This window comes from Callorhinchus milii, unplaced genomic scaffold (assembly GCF_018977255.1).
Source record: "Callorhinchus milii isolate IMCB2004 unplaced genomic scaffold, IMCB_Cmil_1.0 Scaffold10, whole genome shotgun sequence".
Lineage (NCBI taxonomy): Eukaryota > Metazoa > Chordata > Chondrichthyes > Chimaeriformes > Callorhinchidae > Callorhinchus > Callorhinchus milii.
The window spans coordinates 5,862,197-5,887,641 of NW_024704751.1; the positions used below are offsets into that span (position 1 = coordinate 5,862,197).

Sequence of the window (25,445 nt, forward strand, 5' to 3'; positions counted from 1 at the left end):
TGATGGATATGCACCATCACTCATCTCTGGTCTTTACAGAAAGATCCTGATAATCAGATGCTGGACATTGATTTTGTTTAATTTGGTGTAAAATGTAAAATTTATAACAAGAGTTGCACTTTGAAGCACATCTGTAGTGTGTCATTTTCAAGACTTTTCGAGAAAATCTCAATCTTAACGGATTTCATGGTGCAGTACATGAACCTCTTTAATGAACGAACATGTCAAAATAATTTTGAAGGTGAAATTCAGCATTTTTGCCACTATATTCTACAATATAGAATAATTTTACATATTCTATATTCTAATATAGAATATTCTACAATATACAATACAGAATAAACCCCGCTCTTACCCCAACTATCCCCCACTCCTCCCCGCTGCTCTTACCCCAACTAGCCCTCACTCCCCCCCCACCCTCACCCCAACTAGTGGTTAGAGCACTCGCTTTGCAAGAGAGAGACCTGAGTTCAATCCCAAGCAGGTCAGGGCCAAACCTTGGGCAAGTTTCCTTACTCCACACAGAACCCTAATAATAATCCCTCCAAAACCCAAAACAATAATAAATTGGTCATTTTCAATCTACGACTGTTTGTGGGGCATTGCTGTGCGCAATTGGCTGCCGCGTTCGCCCAAAAATATACAGTCGATTCACTTTACAGTGTGTTCTGTGAAGCGCTTTGGGACGTCCTCCCGACGTGAAAAGCGCTATATCAAATGCAAGGATTATTATTATTATTATTACAAGGTTTGACAAAAACAAAACTATTTGTGTCCACAGGCCCTTGTTCCAAATTTAATGCATTTCTCTGTTCTTTGAATACTTTTCCTGCCACTCGGTGCAGACGCTTTGTTTCCACCCCCTGGCATGTTTACGTTCGATTCAGTACCATACAGCAAGTCATGTCAGATTGAAAACAGAAAGAATGGACATTGAATCCCTTCAGGATGACTCTGCTGGAGGGCATTTTCGTTTCAATTCAGATTGAATGCTGCAAGGAATTGTGGAGGATTGCAAACTGGCCTAAGGTACATCAGCTCTGCAGTGAAATACTCAGGCTTAGAAACCGGCGGAGACATGAAAGGTAATATTCTGCAGAGGCAAATATCCCACCTGGTATGCCCACTCACTGAACGTGTTGAGTAAATGCTAGCCTCAAGGTAAGCGAGTATGGTAACTGGTCAGGTCTTCTGTTTTTTTTATATATTAAAAAATAACGTGAACCCTTTTTCCCATCATTGTGTGTTGCTCTCAGAAAGGATAGTGTGCGTACTCACTGTTCCCATTTAGTTCCCCATCAAAATGGTTTAAGAAACCAATCTCTTTTGCAGTCTGATGTTACATTTTCCTTTAGGTGACTTTTGCTTATGCTGTTTTAAGTCACAGACAGTTGAAAGCATGGAATTCGATGCATTCTTTAATCAGCTTGTGCGTGAAAGCATGCATTTATGCCTGAGCGTCATGGTTTCTCTCATCCTGACAGATAATCCTATTGCTTCAACAAAGCTAATACCACAAGGTTCCGAAAGATTAATTATTGTTTGCCAGAGAAAATGTGGACCTTAGGCAGAATTTTAGATTAAGCTGGAAAAGTACTTTACTGGATTTGTTGCATACAGTAATTGTAAATATGGCCCTTATTGTTCCTTTATTTTCTTGCATTTCATGCTTTCAACTGCTTGTTTAAGAGACATCCTGAAAGAAGGCCCTTTGTATAGTTTGAACTCTCGTGCCACCACAAACAGGAGACAGAGCACTCTTTGGATGCAAGTACATACCGTCACAGAATATACCCCCACAAAATATACAGTCAATTCACTTTACAGTATATTCTGTGAAACTCTTTTGAGACGTCTCGAAGACGTGATGAGGCGCTATATCAAGAGCAAGGATTATTATTATTATAATAAGTAAATGTGATGCACTGTGTTGGTACTTAAAAGAATTCTTTATTCAAATCAAGAGTACAGACTGGAATGTAATTCCTGAATATGTTCATTATTATGCTTGAAACCCTTACGGCAGATGCTATCATTTAAAAAGAAATTGTAAGCATAGCACTTCCCTGATTTTCCCAACCAAATCGTGCGTTCATTCAACACGATTGCTCAGTGAGTTAGTTTTTGGTCAGTGTTGAGTAAGGCAAGGTGATGTTTAAGGAATTTGACGTCCTGATACTAATTAAGCTCAACATGACACACTTACTCATGTACGGTGAGCAAATCCGATGTTTTTTTCCTGTTTAGATCTTGAGAAGACAGTTGGGCACAGTCTGAGTGAACCGGGTAAATAATTCTGAAAATGCACTTCCAAATTAATTGTGCCGGTGACTGCGGAACGAAGTAAGCAGAATGGGTTCCTCCAGGGAGTGAACTTGCATGCCATTCAAACCATTTCTTGGGAATTTCCACCCTGTAGGTGGGCTGCGTGGAATTCTCAGTTTGGTTTGAATACTCTCAGACAATGGTGATGGGTTTCCGTGTGTGTTAGTCACCCGACTGACCTCCCGCCCCCCCCCAAAAAAAAATAAACGGATGGCACCTTAAAAGGCACTCAAGTCGTTCATTTTCTACAAAATGTTGTATTTGATCTGCAAGCAAAAAAAAATTGAATCCTCTGAATTGTCTCACAGTGAATTCAAAATACGATATTCAAGTACTTGGTGCTTGTCAAATGCTTTGTTTTTTTGCAAACTTGGCAGAGAAAACTAAAGATTATAAATAGCCATGGTGTGTGGGGAGAAAAGCTACTTTTAAAATGAAATACTGAGCAGTAGAAGATTTATTTCAACAAGGTTTTAAGGGTTTATGCATTTCGCTTAAACTTAACCAGTAATAAAATCGAGATTATATGTCAAAACACAAGATATGGGGCAGTATCTTATTTTCCTGCAAAATGCAGACCGATATTTATTGGAGCGCCTCCAATGAGGCATAATAAGATGCCGTGATCTGTGATTGGCACTTTATTGGCTTTGCGTTACACCATTTTAACAGAGCTGTGTGATTGTGGAGCCAGTTGGCTGTGAGCACACCTATTCTATTTCCATAATGATTCTGTCATAACACAGTTCCAGATACAGTTAAGTAGAAGGTGCGCATTCATCAAAAAAACTTTTATTTAAAAAAAATCGAACTCCTTATGACTGATTGCTGAGTACTAGAGAATTCAACAGAGGAGGATTCTCTGTGGGTTAAAGAACAAAATGCAGGCCCAATTATCATGGAGATTAAGCTGAAAATTTGCTTATCCCTCCGAATGTTTTACTTTGGTGCTCGTCAGACACAAAAGTAGTTTGCAGGATGCCAATCTATCACTTTCTGCCATGCCTTTCTTCTTCACTGCCTTCTGCAAGAGGTGTCTTTGCTTACTCGCTGACTGAAATTTATGTCACCTGTATCACCGATAAGAGAAGTCCAATGCTGCCTGACTAAGTGACTGCCAGCATATGCCATTATCCTCAACAATCGCCCGTGATGCCATGCTCTTGGGATTTCTTCGACAAATCTTGCTCGTAGGAAAGAGAAAATACAATTGTTCAACGGTGCATTGAAGGCCTGACATATGGGCCTGCTTGGGCTCAGGTTTGCGCCTGACATTTCTCTGCGCAGTGAGTTACTGAGCTATATACCCCCATGTTATTTTCTGTAGGAAAAGCACCAAGTGGAAGCTAAAAGCTTCTCCTCGGAGGGGGATTGGTAACTTGGACTCGTTTTCTCTTTGCCTGACAAATGAGTCGGCCACTGAAGGAATGAGTAAGCCTTTTAAGAAAATTGTCTGCCCTTTCCCTTTTGCGGCTCGTTCAGAATAAGTAGGGGAAGTGATTGATGCACATTTCCACCGCAGGCTAAATGATGCAGATGCGTACTGCGCAGGTGAATGTTCGTTTAACGTTGCCTTGATTTAAATGAGCACAAAAGGAGGGGATGTGAGTGGGGGAGGGGGATGACACCCCATTATCTTCATCTTTCAACGGCTTACACATTCGCAACAGGGCAATGAAACCGTTGTCTTGTAAACTGCTCATTGGCCATGTCTGTTGCTAAACTGGAGCTTCAGAATTTTTTTAAAAAAAAAGAATTAATAGATCAGAGCTCAATTTCAGCTGCTGGAGTTAATTATCTTGGTTTCGCAGTCACCTGGCGTGTAGGGCATTTTTTTTAAAAACACACGCTATTAATGATTTTATCAGGACATTGCAGATGAAAACCACATCACAGTGCACACGGCTTTCATGTTCTTTTCCCTTCAAACAATAAAATGCTCTTAAACGATTCTGACATGATCGACTCTCAGTTATCTTGGCTGAGTTTCCAGCCATTTTAATTCAGAATTTTCTCCCAGATATTACCAGTGCACAAAGCTCCTTCCTCTTTTGTGTCGATTGCAAGATATTACAAGTGAATTCCGCGTTCCTCACCAAATCAAAAACTATTATTTGCATTGTCTTGTTCGGTGACAAAACACTTAATATCTATCTCATTCTCTAATCTTCATTACTCTAATCTTTGGGTGTGTTTGTGTGTCACAAACTGTTATTCCTGCTGCTGTTATTCCTACAGCACAGATTTTAACTGGAAACGACTGATTTTGAAAGGTGAGAGACTGTAGGAAGTGCGCTTTCCCATGCTGAGTTCACACAGGACTTTGCCAACCACTGGAGCAAGCTTGAAACCGTGACCTGAAAAATTAGCACAGAAAAACATTAATAATGGATTATGGAGCTGCAATTCATTCTTAGTCTGTGTGTATTTCAAACCTAATGTGGTTGCTTATATGAGTTATCTTTGCTTTCACACGGTAGCTAATGAATCAAAGTAGCCACAGTGTACCTCCACTTATAATATATGTAAAACGCTGAAATATTGGCCCCGTTGGAACTGTAACTCATGTAAATTGGTAAACGTCTTTTTTCCAGAAAACTAAAATGCATGCCTGTGTAAGTACAAAATCCCAGATCATCTCACTTCAGCAAACGACAACCAAGGTGCACTTTGTTTTAATTGGCATAAAATTTGGTGTCATTTATTTGACGCAGGATTTGACCCATGGTTTGCTGACAATGAGTCATAAAGCCTCTCGTTGATACTTCGACCCGTTTCAGAGTTGTGCTAATGGCGAGCGGCTAACGACAGAGGATATTCCTGGAGCGCTCCACCTTTAATTAGTGTTAATTAACTACATCGGTAACTATGTCTTTAGAGCTCTGTGTACACACGAGTAATGAAGACCTCAATGAAGATAACTAAACAGAGATTAAGAGCAGAGACATCAAAGGTGTCTGCTGACTCGACTTGCAAAAGAGACCAAAAAAATGTACCATTGCACGAGTAGTGAAGACCTTCATTCCTCGGAAGCGCTGAAGTAATAATAATAATCCTTGCATTTGACATAGCACCTTATCACGTCTTCAAGACGTCTCAAAGTGCTTCACAGAATATACTATAAAGTGGATTGACCGGATATTTTCTGGGCGAAATGTAGACGGTAAGTGGGCTGTGGAGGTCCTTTGTTTCTCACAAGTGCTGGCTGTGTGCCTTGTGAATGGTTTCTGTGCAGGTGTGGAAAGCAATTGGAGCCAAGCGACATCCGACGATTTTTTTTTAATGCAATTTTTCACTGTGCATTTTTTTTACAATATTATTTATCTGTAGGCCAATGGTGATACGTGCACATTGTCAAGAAAAACAATTCTAGCCAAAATCAATAGACCTCCAAGGTAGCCTTTCAGCACAACTGTTTACAGTCTTAGAATTCTGATTGTTTTTAACTCTTAAGTTTAGGTTTACCCCCAAAGTATCAGACGTCAAGCTTGAAGGGGAGAATGGTGGTGATGTCAGAATTTATTGAATTTGTGGGCAAAACACAGCAGCCAATTGCGCACAAAGGTGTCCCACACACAGTTGTGAATTGAGTGATCGCATTTTTTTTTTGGAGGACTTTTTATCCCCGGAACGTAATCTGCCAATCGACTAACAACCAGGTTCCTACTTACTGCCAGGTAAACAGAGTCATGTGCAGTAAGGAAACCTGCCTAAGGTTTCGCTCTGCCCGGGAACCGAACCCAGGTCCTCTCGCTTGCGAGGCGAGCACGCTAACCACTACGCTTTGGGGTTCCACCATGTATTCTGGTAACCTACAAAACTCTTAGCTTAATGTTTTTAATTTCAAAAGGTGAAATAAATTCGAAAATAAACAAAGAAAAAAATATTAAAGGTTAGGGCGAAAGAGCGAGGAAATGGAAATGGCGAATGAGTGAGGAATGAGATTATTATAGATTTAGCAAGTCATCAAAACATCGGCTCCACAGAATTTACTGTACAATACAGTGACTGTGTATTTGTAAGGCAAATTCGAGTGGGGTAAATGAACACCAGTATAGACACCTCGGGCTGAATGGCATTTTTTGTTTCGCTCTTTTAAACATTCTCTAATTCTATGTCCTAATTCCGCAAGTAAAGCTCTCACTGTGTCCTGAATACATCTGCTGCCCTCGCTCCCAAAACAATACAGTACAGTAAAAGCCGACGACAATAAAACAAAGCAATGTCGAGTTTTAAATAATCCCCGCTGCCTTCTGCAGCCATAAATCAGTAGAAAGAGTGAAGATCGAACAGCCACATACAGGTCATATTGTTCCAAATTATATTGGTAATGTCTTACTGCGATGCAATTTACAACCTCTGCTATAAATGCCTATAAACATTGACAACGAGATGGTCACAATCTCTCCAGAAGTTATTTGTTATTTCCCAATGCAATTTACAAATCCATTAGCCACTTGGATGGTCAGCACCGGACAAAGCTACATTGTTATGTACGATGGCTGGGCAAGACTGGACCGGTGAAACCTTGACTGGCATAAAAGAAATAGCCTGGAAGGGGAAATCTTGAATCTAAAGTGGATTTTACATTCACAACGCTTTTACCTTTATTTAAATTATAAATTAGTTGCAGATTGGATTTGTAGCTCGGGGCTTATTCAGTGTTTCGACTGTCACCACAATATGGATGCTAGTAAATTAGAACTGAAATACAGAAACAACCAGTAAATTACAACACTGCGTTCACTTACTTAAATCTACCTTTGCTGATAAAAGGAGCATTTTGTACAACATTAAGGAGAAGTTATATAACGGGCCAAATCCTGTTCACTCCTTTATTAAGTTAATAACAAGCTGCTTTGATGACAAATGGCACTACGTTTAAATGCAGCATCCACCTGAGCAGAATACCGTGTGTTTACATTTCACCTGATGCTTTTTGAGATGTTTTATTTGTCCTCGTCTCGGGAGACTTTTGTTACTTCCTCGGCCCGGCCGAGAGACTAGAGGGATGAATTCTATTACAGTGCCACAAGGATGATAATAATAATAATCCTTACACTAGACAGAGCGCCTTATCACGTTGTCGAGACGTCTCAAGCAGCTTCACAGAATACACTGTAAAGTGAATTGACTGTATATTTTGTGGCCAATTGCACACAGCAACGTCCCACAAACAGTCGTGAGTGACCAAATTATTAGTACTTTTTTTGAAGGATTACTAACCCCCAGAAAGGGATCCACCAATCAACGAACACCCGGGTTCGTACTTACTGCTGGGTAAACGGAGGCATGTGGAGTAAGGAAACCTGCCTAAGATTTCGCCCCGCCCTAGAATCGAACCCGAGTCCTCTCGTTTGCGAGGCGAGCACTCTAACCACTAACCTACAGGACTCCTTGATTGCACCTCCTGTTAGTTAATCAGTGGGTGGTGGTGGGGGTGAGATCAATGAGCCAAACATTCCAGCTCTCCCAGTTGAGGTGTATAATCAGTCTGCTCCCCTGCGCTCTCTATTGATTTAACCAAAGTGCCTTTTAAGTGTATTCAACCTTGGAACCACAGGTGTTCCTGCTCTGCCAGGCAAATTGCCACACAGTGTGTTAGGTTAGTCGACATGCAGAAACCCATCACCAGGCCTGAAGAGTATTCAAACCAGCTTGAGTTCCACATATGTATGCCACCTAACACGTGGAAATTTCCCCGTGTCTGCAATGGAGTGCACCCTCTCTCTCCCCCGAGGGATGTCCCCCGTTTACCTAATTCCAGGCTTTGGGGGGACCCCGGATTGTGCGTGTGGGTAACTGCTGGAGTTTAAGCAGCTAAAACCGCACAGCTTGCCATTGAGAACACTGTCTGGCAAGCGTCCTACTGGATGTCCATTCCCTGTTAGGGCTTTGGCTTGCACGGTTAACGGGAGGTTAACCCTGTTAGCTCCTGTTAACCCCGTGAGTGGCAGGGGGCCTGACCTTTAGCGTTGTGCTGGATTTCCCACGTTAAGTTGTGCATATTCTTTTTGGTGCAAAGTGTACAGTCGTTTTGTCTTTCTTCAACACTAAGCCTGCAGCGCTTGAGCTGAGCAAGTGATAACTGTAAGTATTTTCCTCCTATTTATTTCTGCTCCCTTTTCACATCTCTGGTAGAGTTTCACTGTTCTCCAAAATATCTACAGCTCTAAGACACCGCAAGGCAAGAAATAGGGTTGTTCTGAGTGAATTGTATCTCCAGTTTTTGGTCTCTGTCCATTCACCCGCTATTGCTATCAACCCAGATTGACTTTAACAAACTGGCTGTTGGACGGGGCAGGACTTCAAGCTTTCCCTTCAGGCCTCATTTGTGATACCTTTGGAAATCATGAGTGCGTCCACCGGCCCCCACCCCCCCCACCCATGAGCTGACCTTTAATCAGTCACAGAGAATTAATCGTGCCATATGACGTTTATGGTATCCTAGTCACCAGGTGCGTCACAGCATCCAATACAGCATCAATACAATACAACACACAGGGCCTTTTCGCGTCAGGAGGACATCCCAAGAGGCTTAACAGTCCTGGCTTGGCACCTGAGTGGTGAGCAGGGAGCTGAGGGGGGGGGGTGAGGAAGGGAAAGACGACTGAAAGTGCGGTCAAGAAGTAGATCTTGAGACGGACTTTGAAAAAGGGGAAGCAGGGAGGAAAGGAGGGAGCAAGCGAGACGGAGGGATTCCTGGATGGGAAACAAAGCATCCAAAAAAAAACACCAACGCTGTGAATTGCAGCACCGTGAAGTAGCTCACACCGCCGAGCTTCATTATAAAGTACAATAGCAAGAACCTCTGTATGCCTCGCAATAGTTAATGGTAACTGTCTCCCTCACTTTGATTAAATGATTTGCCCTACGGCCTGTGTATTTAATTAGCATGAGCCACATTTGTTGCCATCTCCCCTCTTGGAGGATGAAAGTTATTATTTAAAGGACACACTGCCTTGCACATGATTCCTATTCAACACAAGAGACATTACCACATGACATAATCACTGCTATTAATTTGAAACCTTTCATTTTATCTTCAGACTGAGAACGTACTTCAAAAGGTAGAGTTTCGCTCTCTGGGTTACTGTGACTAACTATAAATAGAATTGCACACAATATAGATATTCTATTACAATCATACATTGAGGCTGGATGTACGCAGTCATGAGGCGTAAAGACGTCACAGAACATATTCATAAGGAGCAATTATACTCGTGATGGATAATTTCAAAACCTAGTGACAAGTTGCTCCTCGGCAGTGAATCACTTCGGTCAAATTCAGAATGTGTTGACAATGTGCTAAGCTGTATTTCATGCCCTTGGCCAATAGACAAAGCCTCAAGGGCTTGTCATTGAGAACCGTCTTTGGGATGGAGGAAGGGGTTCAATTAGGGGGTGTCTGTCTGACACATCCAAGAGATAAGTTCACGAACGTATGGTTAAATTGGCCCAAGTGATAATAATAATAATAATCCTTGCATTTGATACGGCGCCTTATCACGTCTTCGAGACGTCTCAAAGCGCTTCGCAGGATTTACTGTAAAGCGCAGTGGCTGTGTTTTTTGTGGGCGAGACGTTGCAGGCAATTTGCGCACAGCGACGTCCCCGTAAATCAACCGTGGAGCGAATGGCCAGGCTGTGTTGAGGAGAAAGGTTGGAGGACGTAGTTGAGAAAAAGATCATGAGAATCTTTATTTATATTCTGTCCAGGAGTGCGAGAGAAGTGAATAGTGGAGCCTTCCAGACACAGGCGCAACAAACAGGTTATGGATAGACGCGGGTCATTTCAGAAAGCAATGAGTTGCTGAGAGGGAACTAGACATATTTGGTTGGAAAAGGCAAATTGAACATTGTTAGTGGACTTAGATGAAAGGAGAGGGTGGAGAATAACAATGTTGATAGCTAAACAAAGATTAAGAGCAGAGGCATCAAAGGTGTCTGCTGATTCAACTTGCAAAAGAGACCAAGAAAATGTACCTTGGAAGAAGCCAAAGGCTCCATCAAAGGGCAGAGAAGAGATCAAGGTTTTTAGTGATTCAGTCACTGGTCTGATCTGAAGGAAGTAGCAGCGCAGGGAGTGTGATCATCAGCAAAAGAGCGGACAGAGACGGATCATGACTGGAGGAGGTCATTGATGTGGAGAAGGAACAAAGTGAGCGGAGCCCAGGAGAGCTGCTGAATGAAGCACTGTCCGCAAGCTCCAGCTCAGCCAAAATTGGGCTGTTCTCCCAGATTCACACACAGGAAAAGCTTCACATGTCCATCACCCAACCCCCCAGCCCCCACCCCAATCCTCGCCAGCACTGTCAAAGGCATAAGTGTTAACGTGGGAATTAAAATAATTAAAGACAGAAACCAAGTGTTGTTTCGAACACGAGGCTCAAGTATCACAAGCTGACTGACCTGAGAAGCCAGCTCCAATGATGATGTTACTATGCACTGGATGGCGATCGAGAATGAAATCTTCGTCTGGGGTTAACTGTGTGGAACAAACATGGGGAAAGTGAGTCTTTCAGCAGCTTGGCGTTTGCAGTAATTTTAAATAATAATAATAATCCTTGCATTTGATATAGAGCCATTTCACATCCTTGAGATGTCTCAAGCGCTTTGCAGTGAGTAATGTGAAATGGATTGACTGTTTATTTTGTGGGCGAAACGAGGCAGTCAACTGCGCACAGCAATGGCCCACAAACAGCTGCAGAGCAAGTGCTCAGCGCTTTGGGACATCCTCCCGACGTGAAAGACGCTCTATAAATGTAACGTTGTTGTTGTTGTTGATGACCACATTTTTTATTTGGGGGTAATTGTCGGCCAGGACACTGGGAGAGAGAAAGTCCCTTCTGTTTTCGAATAGCGCCACGGGACCTTTAATGTCCACTTGAACAGGCAGTTACGACCTCATGTCTCATCCGAAGGATGGCACCCCTGACAATGCAACAGCCCCCAAACCCCCCACCCCCCCAGCACTGCTCTCTGCGTTGATCTCAATGGGGAAAGGTCTCCAAACAAGCGACTTGATAAATATCAAGTTGTTTCCTGACACAAAAAGACAGCGATCTGTTAAGCCTTTTTCTCAAATCGTGGGGGGAAAGAAATTAGGCTTGAAAATGGCATAAAAACGCAGCCTTGCAAAACGATAAGTTAATCCTCTCAAGTGCTGTAAGTGCTTCTCTGAGTGGCTGTACGCTTTTTTTTTCCACAATCCCCGATTCAAATTAGCTTTCTTTGCTGGGAGAGGTCTGTGGAGTCGAGCGTTTTTATCGGAGACCAGACCTAAAAAAAGGAGACGTGATTCAGGTTTTTCAAAGGCTGAGGAGGCAAAGACGGTCGAAGTGGTTGTAAGAAACCGGTGCGTTACAGTGCATGGCCAGATTTCATAAGAGAGGACCTGGGTTCGATCCCCGGGCAGGGCGAAACGTTGGGCAAAGTTTCCTTACTCCGCACGCCTGTGTTTGCCTAGCAGCAAGTTAGTCGAAGATGTGATAAAGCCCTATATCAAATGCAAGTATTGTTATTATAATATGTTTTCAGGTAACTAGCCTCAAGCAGGTTTAGAGATTAATCAATTGTTGTTGCGGAGGGAAGGTGTGGGGGGTGGGGTTGGTGGGGGAGAAATTTGTTTTTGATAACAATTAATGGTGCTTTTCCCATTCATTGCTTTTTGATGTTCTTTTGATATCTGATACACTGCTGTGGTGACTGTGGGTGGGTGTTGGGGGGGTGGGGGGGAGAATGAATGGCTACCATTCTAAATAAGATCCACAAACGATCACTTGCTCAATCAAGCAATCAATCAATCCCACCAACGGTACCTGACGACCATAGATGTGTAGAAATATTAATAGATGGTTGGGAGTAAGTGGTAATGCTGTCATTTCATCAAGGGGGAATTTGAGCAGTAAAAAAAAATAACCCCATGAGAATATAGTGTGAATTGGTCTCACAATATCCTCCAAAGGTTGATACGATATCACAGAATTTTAAAATCTGCAGCGCAGAAGGAGGCCATTCAGCCCATCGAATCCCAACTCACAGTCCAGCCGGTCCTCAATCCATTACAACACGGAAAGGAGTGGGACTGAGCAGACAGCTCGTTCAGAGTGCAGGCGCAGACACATTGGGGCGAACGCCTATCCCTTGCTCTTTTAAAAAAAATTCCACGGTCGATGTAATACAGTCTCAATAAAATCACGACGATTTTAAGGGCAATTAATACTGATCCTGTTGACATTGACGAAGGTTTGCAGGAAGCAAATGGAAAGCCAGCACTTCACAGCTCCTACGAACGCAGGCGATTGATAAGTGAAACAAGAAAATGATCAAAGTGAATTAAGAGGCTGGTAAATGTATTACATAGCTTTTTTTAAAAAAAACACACACACACACTCACACACAATTGCAGGCAGCCTATGTCGCTGAATGATGAGCTCAAATTAATTCTCACTTATTTCCGCTGCATTAAAGAAAATGGATAAACGCTTCATCGGGTAACGGATTGTGTTAACTCTCTTTTTGAAACATTGGGATGTTAAACGCGAAGGGGGTTAAGGTACATTTTTGCAGAGGCAATAAGGCGAGAGACGAGTGCAATTTGTCTGAGCGACTCTCCATTGGAAATTCAATCACTTGGAGAGGTCAGATGACAATAATATTCCTCGCATTTGATATAGCGCCTTGTCACGTCGTTGGGATGTTTCAAAGCGCTTCACAGAATATCCCGTGAAGTGAATCCACTGTATATTTTGTGGGCAAAACACAGCAAAAAATTGCACACAAACGCTCGTGGATTGAGTCCCCAAATTATTATTTTTTTTTTTTGGAGGGATTATTACCCCCGGAAAGTGAACCCCACCAATTGACTAACAACCAGGTTGCTACTTACTCCTAGGTAAACGGAGGTGTGTGGAGTAAGGAAACGGCCCTAATATTTCGCCTTGCCGGGAATCAAACCCAGTTTCCTCTGGCTTGCGAGGCGAACGCTCTAAGCAATACGCTACGGGACTCCACAAACAATCCATGTGCTAATTTACATCCAAAGCCAAATTCAAATTTGGCTGAGGAACGCTTCAACGCAGATTTAAGACACTGGAAAGGCTCATTTCTGAAGAGAGATTAATATTTATAAAGGGATCATTCGTTATTCTAAAAAAATTCCAGTCAAAGAGATCATCAGAAGCCAAGACAAACAGATTTCTAATTTTTTTCTCTTTCCAAGGGCTTTTGTTTTTAAGCTGTTTTGGCAGTGAGAAAGAAGGATGATACTTTACTGTGTACATGCAGGATTCAACGATAGCAGGCGTGGGATCCAAACCAGGCAAATACTCAGACACAAAGTCAGCCAGGACTTTTATATCATGGAAATGTGTTTGAGATGTCACATCACGTTCATCTGGCTCGGCTTCTATGCCGTGGTGGTAACAGATCTAAAGTTTTTTAAAAAAAAATAGGCAATAAGTAAAGTCTTTTTTTCCATACTTGTAACAATAAATAATAATAATAATCCTTAAATCTTATATAGTGCCTTATCATGTCTTCGAGACGTCTCAAACTGCTTCACAGAACACACTGTAAAGTGGACTGACTGTATATTTTGTGGTCGGTACGTCCCAACTCGGTGACTGACTCTTTATTTTCGCGATTAAAGCAGGACTTTAAATTTTTACGATACAATATGTGTCGACGGGCACAAAGTCCTTCGCAGTAACTATCGTCGAGAGTAGTGATGGTTTGCCAGCCCTTTCGAGGCACTGACAAATTTAGTGCCCTATTAGAGACAGCCTCCTATCTGTCAAGTTGTCTGAATCCATTGGGAGAACATTGAGTGTTTTGTAGGATTTACTGTGAAGTGTAATGATTGTGTGTTTCTTGCAAACTTACAAACTTTACTCCAAGAAAACTATTTTCTATTCCTGTCAAAAACATCTTTACATAAAAAAAACAGTAAGAAAAGACATTGTTTTGCCAGCCACCGACACGCCTTGAAACATCTGAACAAAATAAACACCCAGACACAAAATGACACCGAAATCCTCCTGGAATCAGGAAACTCATCACAAAAACACAGTGCAGACCACAGACACGACTGAAGAGGTCAGTTTAAACTATTTGCTCCAAGTGTCTGCTTTGTGCAATGCCCATTTTGTGCACATTGTACATGAAACGCAGTGAGATGATATATTATACGGACGCATTCAAGTCTGCATTCAGCCACTCTGCCTATGCACTTACCTCTCTCCAGTCGCTGCACAAACTTTTCATTAACGTATGTTTGCAGAGGATATGTCAGCTCACTCAAACTCTGAGCTCTGCTGTAAAGTACTGTTGGTTCTATATCAAGTCATTATTCATGGCAGAATGAAGAACATGATCCTTGTGTACATACCTTCATAAGCCCTGGATATTCATTGGAAGGAAGTCCATATATATGGTGTCTGGCTTGGTTCAACACCAGAAAGCAAGGAAAGCTCTTGGAAATTCCATAGGTCCCAGGAACCTTTTCCTTCCAGTAGGGGACAGCGATCCTCAGTGTCTGACAGGTTTATTAAATCAAGAGGAAAAGGTGATTCAGATGATTCTTGTGTGAACTCGCTGCTATTGTGACTATAGCAATGTGTTATTGGCCCCTGTTTCATTACTGGTGAAAGATCCAGTAACTCGCAGCTCACCAAGAAAACAGTGCATTTGGAAAAGAAAAAAATTGGCCAACAATCCCAGATAAAATTGATTGTTTGCTGCTCCCCAGCTATCTGTGGGGAATGCAAAAATACACGGTCACTCCACCTTACAGTCTATCCCGTGAAGCGCTTTGGCATCCACCTGAACCGACACAGACGCACAGGAACGCAGTTTAATCATCTCGCCCGAAGCACGGCATCTCGAACAACGCAGCATTTCCTCCCCCCCCCCAACGTGAGGGCTTGAACTTTTTGACCTGGAGGCGAGAGCGTGACCGATCAAGTCAAGGCTGCCACCAAGTCGGGACTCATTTCCGCTGCTGACACCGTCATGTTTATATTGTTAATTACCGAACACTGCATATCTCATCCGTTCCATGTCTTGAAGCCCCTTTCGTGCGTGTGTTTTTTTAAGATCTGCGCTTTGATGATTTTTATTGCCTTCGGGTTCCTCTGCTGATGGTAGTAAAGTGCGCGAAGCATCAAGGGGGCCGAGGATTGCGAATGTGCTCACTCATTGCCGATTTGCCGAGTGATAATTCACAGTCCATTACCGGCATTATAACGCCGTCAGCAACTGTTACACACAAATAGCAAATATTTCCCCAGATCCGACCACTTTGCCGTAACGCACCTTTGATTACATTGACCCATTTGTGCGGCCTCCATCACTGGATGCTACCGACGCAGTTTGCATGTGAATGAGTTCCATTATAAGCCATGTACCTTCAGAGGAAGCTGTAGCCTCATAGGGTTCAGCAGTTTATTTGCCCAAGGTCCAGCGGTAATCACAAGGTTTTTTGCTCTGTACATTCCTGCAGTGGTTGTCACGGAAACCAGAGACCCGGGCTGTATATCAACCACTTTCTCCCCATCACGTATCATTCCTCCAAACCTCTGGAACAAATCCTGCCAAAAAAAAAGATTCAATTTTGCTATGTGAAACCACGTAGAACATGTCATTATTTCTAATAATTATTTCTCTCTGAGCCAGAAAATATATGTGTACGTATCAAAGGCGCTGAGCAGATCTATTCGCACGCGCACACACGCACAAAAAAAAATCTCCCTTTATCCCCCCCCGGCCCCCGTTTCCAATACCTTGTCTTTCTCCACTCTATGAGATTACTTTCCGGCTCCTTGCCTTTTACCTGGAGACGTGACAGGATTAAGGTGTCAGCCTGTCTCCCGCCTCTGAGTCAGGATATTGTGGGTTCGAGCCCCACATTGAGATTTTGAAATCACACAACCCAGTCTGACTGTCCGATGCCGCAGTGGGCGAGCGCTGTATTGTCGGAGGAGCTGTCCTTCGGGTGAGAAGCTGAACCCAGGTTCGACTGTCTGCAGATCTGTTTTCACGCACGCAGTAAATCCCGTGAAGAGCTTCGAGACATCCTCTTGACGTGAAAGGCATTGTATTGAATGCAACGATTATTATTATTATTATCATCATCATCAGGTTTTGATGATTAGGTGCATTTACCTCCAGGGAGAGAGTGCGCATTGCATTCAGAGTGATTCACGCACCCTGTTTACCTAATCCCAGAGAGTACTAGGCACAGGTTGGCAAGAGCCAAGGCTTGGGGGACTCTGGTGCTTGCATTTGGTTAACCACTGGAGTTTAACCAGCTAAAACCACGTAGTTTGCCGGTGACAGCAGCTCTTGGCAAGCTTCCCGCTGCTTGTCCAGTGGCTTAATATAAATTTAACGGAAGCAGAGTGGGAAGAATCCCAACTCCTCCAATAATAATTATAATAATAACATACAAAGCATTATTGCTGTAATTCAACAATGCAATAAATTGGTCCCAAATTACTCACTAAATAACACTAAAGGGTGAGCTACGGGCATTTATATTATATTGGTGATATTTGTACAGTAATTCCAAAGCTTTTCCAAGAATTGGGACACTTCCAAGACCGAAATTCTCCATTGGATTCTCTGTGTCTCTTTGTTTGGCGGCACAATCTAGTGTCTAAATCTTAGTCTCTAAACCTTAGTCTCTAAACCCACCTTGCGTTACCTGCCTTTGAGCTTCTCTGACCTGCCTATTACCTTTTACAATAGCAGGTTCATCTGTATTCATCAGAGGCTGCAAACCTCCCAGTGGCTTAGATGCATTTCAGGCTGCAACAGATACTTGTAGAGCCACACCATTGAGTGCACAGATACAGCTGCAGAGATACACCCAGCGTCTCTCACAATGACATCGGCGACATGACTGACAGAAGGGTCACCGCTCACAGTGTAAGGCCGGGTCGCACTCTTTTGTACATTAGTTTGACCTTTACATTGGTCAAAAAGCGTATCCTGAGAAGCCCTTCGGGGGGGCCGTCCTCCTGACGTGAAAGGTGCTGTACCAAATGTAAGGATTTTCATTATTATAATGTGGACACAGTGCGCCTAAACAGCGTGTTTTCATGTTAAGATACACACAGTAATATCCAACTGATAAGCGTCCGAATTCATTCATGAGCACACACTTGCGTGGGGAACAGTTGTCCTCTGCTCCTGTTTAAATATTGAGTAGGTTTACTGTGGATTAACGTGGGATGGGGGTCTGTCAGGATTCCGTCCGGCTGAAAGGAGAGTTCGGATCAGGAATAGGAAATTTGCTTTACAGTAGGGATTGGTTAATGAATCCGTGTAAAAAAAAAAGATGAAAGCTACCGATTAGCATCTGAGTCCAAACCCCAGCCACAGGGAATCTTAATTTCTTTTGCCTACAAAATACGGTCAGTGTGAAGCACTTTGAGACGTCTCGATGACGTGATAAGACCCTATATTAAATACAAGAATTATTATTATTACTATTATTATTTTTATCATTTACTTCCGTGACTGACTGTAGGACTCAGTGTATCCTTTGAGTGAAGCGCTTTGAGACGTCTCGACGACGTGATAAGGCGCTATATTAAACGCAAGGATTTATTATTATTATTATCATTTACTTCCGTGACTGATTGTTGTGAGTAAATTGACTGCTGCGCGCGCTGTGCTAGAAATGTTCAACCTAGACTTGGAGTCATGTCGTGGGGCTTGAACCCACGGCCTTCTGAGGCAGCGGCCACAAGCAGACTTCCAACCCAGGCAGCGGCTGTAACACAAAGGAATACTCGATTCCTCCTGATGAAATGCACTGCAGCGAGAGATGAATACTGCAGCTCGATTTCTGCAGAGTAAAATACCTATCGACCTTATTGACCAATACGCGGTTGAAATAAAACATTGGGGGAAGAGGAATGGGTTCTCTTTGGAAACCTTCCAATCACCACAGTTCTAAGCTGATTGAATCAATCACACGCTGATCGGTGAACAATGAAGACATGACAAAAACAAAACAGTTGGTAGCTTTAGCAATGAATGAACGGATAGATACACGCCATTAGTTTAATAACCGAACCAGAAGAGTGAGCAGGTTACCTGGACGGTCTTCAAAGCTCTGTCAGCATACAGGACTCCAGCTGTTTTGTCAATAATGGCCGAGCTTCCCAGTGGCAAGTTAACTGCGGGAAATCTCTTTGAAAAGTCTTCAGACGTCAGGCTCTCCATGGGCACCTGGTTTTGAACCAATGTCCTCACCCTGGCTTGGAAATCCAGGTTTCCTTCCACAGCCATTACTATTAGCCCCGTCTGCCTGCAGCGGAGAAGCCACATGTTACACTCACTGGAGTGCAAGCAACCGATCGAAATCACATTCCCTTATTAAAACATTCACCTCCGACAGACATCGAACATTCGAAAAGAGAAGGGAGTTTCTCTCACCCGGTATCCTGGCCAACAATTCCCTCCACTTACCCCCCCCCCACTCCCCAACCCATAAAAAATGGGTCCCTCACTCCGTGGCTGTTTGTGGGTTGTGACGTTGCTGGCCGCAACTGGCTGCCACTGGTTTCATTTCACCCAAAAAATACACACTTTACTGTATGTTCTGTGAAGCGCCTTGAGACATCTCAACGACGTGGTAAGGGTGCTCTATCGAACGCAAGGCTTATTATTATTCCTTGCATTCGATGTCTGGTCAGCCCGGACAAGAGGCAAACACAGTTCAAAATGAGCTCAAGTCCCCAACCCGGTGCTTGAACCCACTTTCTTCTGACCCAGAGGTGAGAGTGCTACCGGCAGAGCTGAAACGACTGCATAAAACAAGGGAACGGCCTTCGGGCACGAAAGAAGGTAACGCAATGGGGGAGAGCGAGTGGCAGGGCATGCAGGAAATTCACAGATGGAGAATCCTTATCCACGACCGGATTGCAAGTTCAAACTCTGGAACAATCTCCCTCTATCCCTCCGCCTCACTCCTTCCTTCCCCATCTTCAGGTCGCACCCTGAAGCCCTTCCTCTTGGACCGTGTCTACGCTCACCTCTACCCGTCCCCCCCCCCCACCCTGCCTCCCCGGTAGGGTGCTCCACCACTGTCAAGCGCTCTGGGATGCTAACTTACGTGAGAGGGCACTGTATAAATGCAAGTTGTTGTCGTCGTTCACTGAACGTGTCGCCATTACAGGGTCTAACAGCGACTGCTGATGTATTACAACGCAATTGGACCTGATAGAAAAATGGGCTTTGCACCTTTCGAATTTGCAATGATGAATGAATTATGCCATCGCGCCATTCTTTCGCTGGAAGAAATTCATCAATGGTGGACGTCCCACACTCCGGAACAAAATATACTTGCTATTGGTTCCTGTTTTGTCTTGGGAGCAGAGTGCTTTATTTTGGAGGGGGTGGGGGTGTTGTGGGTAGGAGTGTGTCCTGATTAGAAGGCATCTATCTCATTAACATTGCTTTCTCATAGTAATAGATAGAAAACCTGTGCTTTTCTTTTAACAGCAATGCCTTGCCCAGATAACAGAGCAACAGCAATTGACGTGTGAGAGTAGATAGCAGAATCAAAAATGCTTCCTGATTATTTTCATTTTCTCTCGCTCTCTCTCTCCCCAGCCCAGAAGCAATGAGGCTAATTATAGAACCCTTGTGATTTATCACACCAGCTGAGATCAACTAAGTTAACACAGACTGAATGTGGAACTGATCTGGCCTGCAGCAAATGGTTACGTTTCACACCAGGCACAGCCTGGCTAGGGTTTTAAGTAAGGTATTTATTTTTTTATTTTTTATACTGTAATTCCCCCCCCCCATTAAATAAAGGAGAATTGAGGGGCATTTCACAGCTAGTGATGTTCTTTGAGTACACAAAAATATGCTTGCCCAGAAACATCAGCTTGGCTGGGTTGCGAGCTCCTAGTGCAGACTGCCAGTGTGGTGCATAGACATTTGCAGCGCAGAACGAGGCCATTCGGCCCATCGAGTCTGCACCAGCTCTCCGAGCACGTCATCCATTCAACCCCCTGCTGGGCCCACCCCCATTATCCCAGCTGCAGAGTTGGGTGATACGTTAAACTTATGAGGTGGGGTGTGATGTGACACTGAGGGGGAGTTTCTCCCAGCCAACAATCTTCCAGATAAATTGATCGCTCGCTTTGTGCTGCTTTGTGGGACCTTTGCTGCCTGCTGGCCTACAAAATACACCAGCAAAAATTCCCTGTGCGCTCCTTTGACGTGTGTAGGCCTTATAGGCGATAGATATCAAGTGCGAAGGATGATTGTTCTTGGCTTGGGGGGGGGAAGCGATTTCCTCTTGCGTCCTTTGATACCAGACTTGCATTGCGGGAGTAAGACCTGTTATTGTTGTTTTTGGGGTGGGAGAGTGAATGAAACATTTTAATGTCGAGAGACTTTAAAGCCTCTGGGAACAAGTGCTCAAGTGCTACAGCGGTGTTGTTGAGATGTTGATTTCGCCTTCACCAGAAGCTGAGGTTCTATGAGATTTCCCTGCAGAATATGACTTTCATTTTCTTTGTGTGTGTGTGTGTGTATTAAAAAAACGATCAGGCTTGTCTCACCCAGATAGGTTCTGAGAGAAGTCAGTAACGCTGCCTGTTGTCTTTTCACTCAATCTTTTGCAGAGAAATACTATTCTGGGGGAATCTTCAATAGTGCTAAGAAACCGATGACTCATCCAACTGGGATAGTGAGTTACCCTGAATCTTATTGCAAATGAAAGGAACTGAGTGCATGTCAGGACCTTTGATATTGCCGACTCACTGGAATCTCCTCTGCTGCTCAAAGGTAAGTCCCAGCATATAACATGTCAGTGGGGAAATACGGTTAAACTCACACACAGAATAGAGGTAGCGGGTATGGATTATTAATACCTTTTTTTTTGTCTCTTTGTTAACTGGATCAGGTACCCACATGGCCACAGATTGCTCAGAAGGCATCGCTGAGCTCAATCAGTAGAAAGTAAATTTCTTTTGTGGTCAAAATCAGACAGTGATATGTTATAATAATCCTATTATCAAATAAGGCGCTGTATCACATCCTTCACGTCGGGAAGGATGTCTCAAAGTGCTTCCCGTGATTTGCTGCAGAGTGCAGTGGCCGTGTATTTTGTAGGGTTTTGGTTTTTTGGAGTCAGCCGGGTGTCTGACACATGATTCATGCAGAATCGCTCCAGTTTGCTTCCAACGCAACAAGGTGTGATTGCTGCTGTGGGAGATGGCCCCACAAGGGTTGGGCTGTTAGTTTACCTGTATAAGGTAACATTGGCTTCTGTTTCCAGCTGCTTCCAGAGCTGGTAGCACTCGATCATCATCTGGGTGTAGAAATTTTTGTCGTAGGTTTTCCGAATAATCCGGGTCTGTCCATGAGAACTTCCCCGAGAGTGGGGCAAGAGGAACTGCGGAGAGAAAATCCTAAAGTTGCGAACAGTATCAAGGATGGAACGTTCGACTGACGCAGCTCGACGCCTTTACCGCATCGCAAGGACGGGACGTCTCGAAGCGCTTCACGAGATTTCGCCATCGCGTGTCGTGACTGTGTGCTCGGCGGCAAAGTTATTCCGTGCCTAAAGTAGCGAAGCTCTTGCGGAATGAGAAGTTTTAAACGAATCCTGTTTTTACTTCTTCAGAATCCAAAAAGTTGGGGGGAAAAGGTGGAGGGGTTGGGGGGAACGGGATGGGGTGGGGGGGAGGAGGTGGAAGACAGATGGTTTTTACTGCCTCTAACAACACCTGTGGGGCACAAGTCAAATCAGTTGACGTCTCAGTCGATTCCTCGTTGGACATTGTTTCACAACAAGTGTATGGGGCAGATTTAGAGAACAAGTGGACTGTGTTTAGCCGCCTGTGAGCAGAACACAATCTTTCTGATAAGCAATGATAAAGGTAATTGATTGATTACGATCTTTATTCTCATTCGGTGTTGCTGAACGTGTCCAAATTCTTTCTGAGACGCAGAAAAAAAGTTGGGGGGGAACAAAGATTCCAAAAGTAGAGATGTGCTTTTTTGGGGGATCCGAGTCATTTAAATCCTGTGGCGTTATACTGATTCAAATCCAGGTTCAGCCGCTATTGACTTGTTCGGGAGTGTTTTCGTCCTGTTCAACAGGGTTATAATTTAACAGAGCTCGTCACTGATTTTCTAAACCCTCTGACCTCCTCTCCTGTAGGTAGTTTGGCTCTTTTATTTTAGAATCTTTTATTATCGCTGCCAATAAATCCTCTGAATAAAATTTGGGCACTCACTCCATAGCTGTTTGTGGGCTCCCTTCACACAAGATAGCATCTCGGAGCGCTGCACTAATTGCAGCTCTATTATCATCAAGGCTGACGCTGCTTTGTCAAAAACATTAATAATAATACATTTGTCACTTCAATCCAGGACTGTTTGTGGGACGCCGCTGAGCGCAATTGGCTGTCGTGTTTTGCCCACAAAAATATACAGTCAATTCACTTTGTGGTATATTCCGTGAAGCGCTTTGAAACGTCTCGAAGAAGCGATAAGCCCCTACATCAAATGCTATTATTATTATAATAATTCTCTGTCGCTATTTACCAGATTTGACTGAAAGTTAAGTCGTTTTTTTTAATATCTTTTTAAAGTGAATTTTTCCGGGTTGACGGTCAAATGAGAAAGGTGTTGAAATGCTATAATTGAAACTTGCCGGACACGTAAATCGGCTCTGGAGAAGAAAAGAATTGATTCGGCTTGGCAGCGACAGCGTATTTGCAGGAATTGTTCCACATCTCGTTGAATTGCATTCAGCAACCGAATATAATTACACGCCAACATGAGGTACTAAATGCTGAGGTGACAGGTGCCACTGCGTTCACATGAAATTAGGCAATTAATTGCTGCTATTAATATGTTGAGCATAGCAAGTATGAACAATCAGGAGAGACACTGTGTTCTTAGACCCGGATTAAATAATAATAGCCCTTGCATTGGTTACAGAACCTTTCACGTCAGGAGGACGTCTCAAAGAGCTTCACAGGGTTTAACGTGGAGTGACTGCGTGTTTTGCGAGGTGAAAGTGGCAGGAAATTTGTGCTCAGTAATTTATAATAATCCTTGCATTTGATATAACGCTTTTCACATCGGGAGGACGTCCCAAAGCGCTTCACAGAACACACTGTAAAGTGAATTGACTGTATATCTGTGGGCGAACGCGGCAGCCAATTGCACACAGCAATGTCCCACAAACAGTCGTAGATTGAAAATGACCAATTTATTATTGTTTTTGGTTTTTTGGAGGGATTATTATTAGGCTCTGTGTGGAGTAAGGAAACTTGCCCAAGATTTCGCCCTCTGCCTGAAATTGAACTCGGGTCTCTCGCTTGCAAAGCGAGTGCTCTAACCACTGAGCTACAGGACTCCACGCGAGTTTGGGTCCCGTGAACAGCCTCAAAATGAATGACCTATTTTATCCGGGCAATCTTCATTTCCCAGGTGTAATAATCCCTCCAAAATGTTTTTAAAAAATAATAATAATTTGGTCACTTCAATCTATGGCTGTTTGTGGGACGCAGTTGTGCGCAATTGGCTTCCTTCCGCCTTTCGCCCACAAGACATGCAATCAATTCACTTCACATTATATTCTGTGAAGCGCTTTGAGACGTCTAGAAGAGATAACCATTCACTTCAAAGGAATGTACTAATGGTCCCACATGGCAAGCCAAATGATTGATTAACCTGAGTATGTGGCAGTATCAGAAGTGGATAGAGGGGCCTTAGGAAAAGGACACTTGGAAAAGGGTATAACTAGCCCACCTCTAAGTGAGAACAGTTAGAAGAACAGGATGACTCGCGAAAGAGAGAGAGAGAGAGATCAGAGTGGAGAAGTGCTTTTAAGGAGAACAAGGAAAGTGCCCTGCGACTGTCTACAAAGACTGGTAGCATAATTTGTTAGACATTTATAGTATAGTTGTTAATGCCTGATGTGTTCACTCGGTTAAGAAACCTTGCGACATCATATTTGGATTGTCGAGTCATATTTCGAACCAAGTGATTGGAAATCCCAACAGAAGGTATTGAAGAAGAAGGTCCTAAGGGTGTAACCTTAAGCGCTCTGGGACACTACCCTGTGAGAGGGGGGTCACTATATAAACGCAAGTCGTTGTTGTTCCGAAGAAGGAGCTGCCAACTGGTGTCCTGTAGCTTTAATTGCAGAAGGGGGTAGTCAAGGAGGGCTATTTATCTGTGTTCTTAGAACCCGGATTAAATAATAATAACCCTTGCATTTATTACAGAGCCTTTCACGTCAGGAGGACGACGTCTCAAAGAGCTTCGCAGGGTTTAATGTGGAGTGTTTCAGTGAAAGGCGGCGTATTTCCGATGCAATCAAGGAAGTTGTACAATTTTCCTGCAGAGCTGCTTTGAAGCAGAGGGGTTGCTCTTCAGCAACATATGTCACTCTGCATCTCCCCCCCCACCACCCCCTCTTTGGTTCGGTTTCGTTCACGAACGTGCCCCCTCCTTACCTGCTCCAGTAAAAGCGTTCTCATGTTGTTCTTGGCCAGGTGGTAGGCTGTGAAAGAGCCCTGGATACCGGCTCCTATAACTAGAGCATCAAAGCAGCTGGACACATTCTGAGCAGCCATGTTGCTTTGCCAAGAGCAAGTTAATTATGCAACTGGAACTTGCGTCATGGTTTAGGGTGGAGTTGTCGTTTGGAAATTTTAAACCATTACTGTCCTGTCGTTAACAAAAAAAAATAATAATAATAATCCTTGCATTTGATATAAAGCTTTTCATATCAAATATCAAATATACTGTAAAGTGAATTGACTGCATATTTGTGGGCGAAACACGAGAGCCAATTGCGCACAGCAACGTCCCCACAAACAGTCGTGGATTGAAGTGACCAATTTATTATTGGGGGGGTTTTTTCTTGAGGGTTTATTATCAGGCTTGTGGAGTAAGGAAACTTGCCCAAGGTTTCGCCCTGCCGGGAATCGAACCCAGGTCTCTCGCTTGCAAAGTTCTATGCGACAGAACTATCTCTGCAACATAACCAGAGCTTTTGCCAGCAGTCAGAGTGCTTTTTGTGGATCTAATTTTGTTTAAAATCTGTCTTTCCAAAGCAACAGTAC

At 43.5% G+C, this 25,445-nt stretch overlaps 1 protein-coding gene across 1 annotated transcript; it reads right to left on the reverse strand.

The window, feature by feature from the left end:
• Window positions 1–1,930: 1,930 nt before the first annotated feature.
• Window positions 1,931–24,977, reverse strand: pipox (pipecolic acid oxidase). Its single transcript, XM_007900789.2, has 8 exons — window positions 24,834–24,977; window positions 21,603–21,751; window positions 18,433–18,646; window positions 15,735–15,917; window positions 14,717–14,863; window positions 13,602–13,757; window positions 10,738–10,813; window positions 1,931–4,682 (listed from the first exon to the last, which is right to left on the reverse strand). Exons 1-8 carry the CDS (start codon window positions 24,951–24,953, stop codon window positions 4,558–4,560), a joined length of 1,170 nt encoding a protein of 389 aa, XP_007898980.1. The 5' UTR covers window positions 24,954–24,977; the 3' UTR covers window positions 1,931–4,557.
• Between the last annotated feature and the right edge of the window lie 468 nt (window positions 24,978–25,445).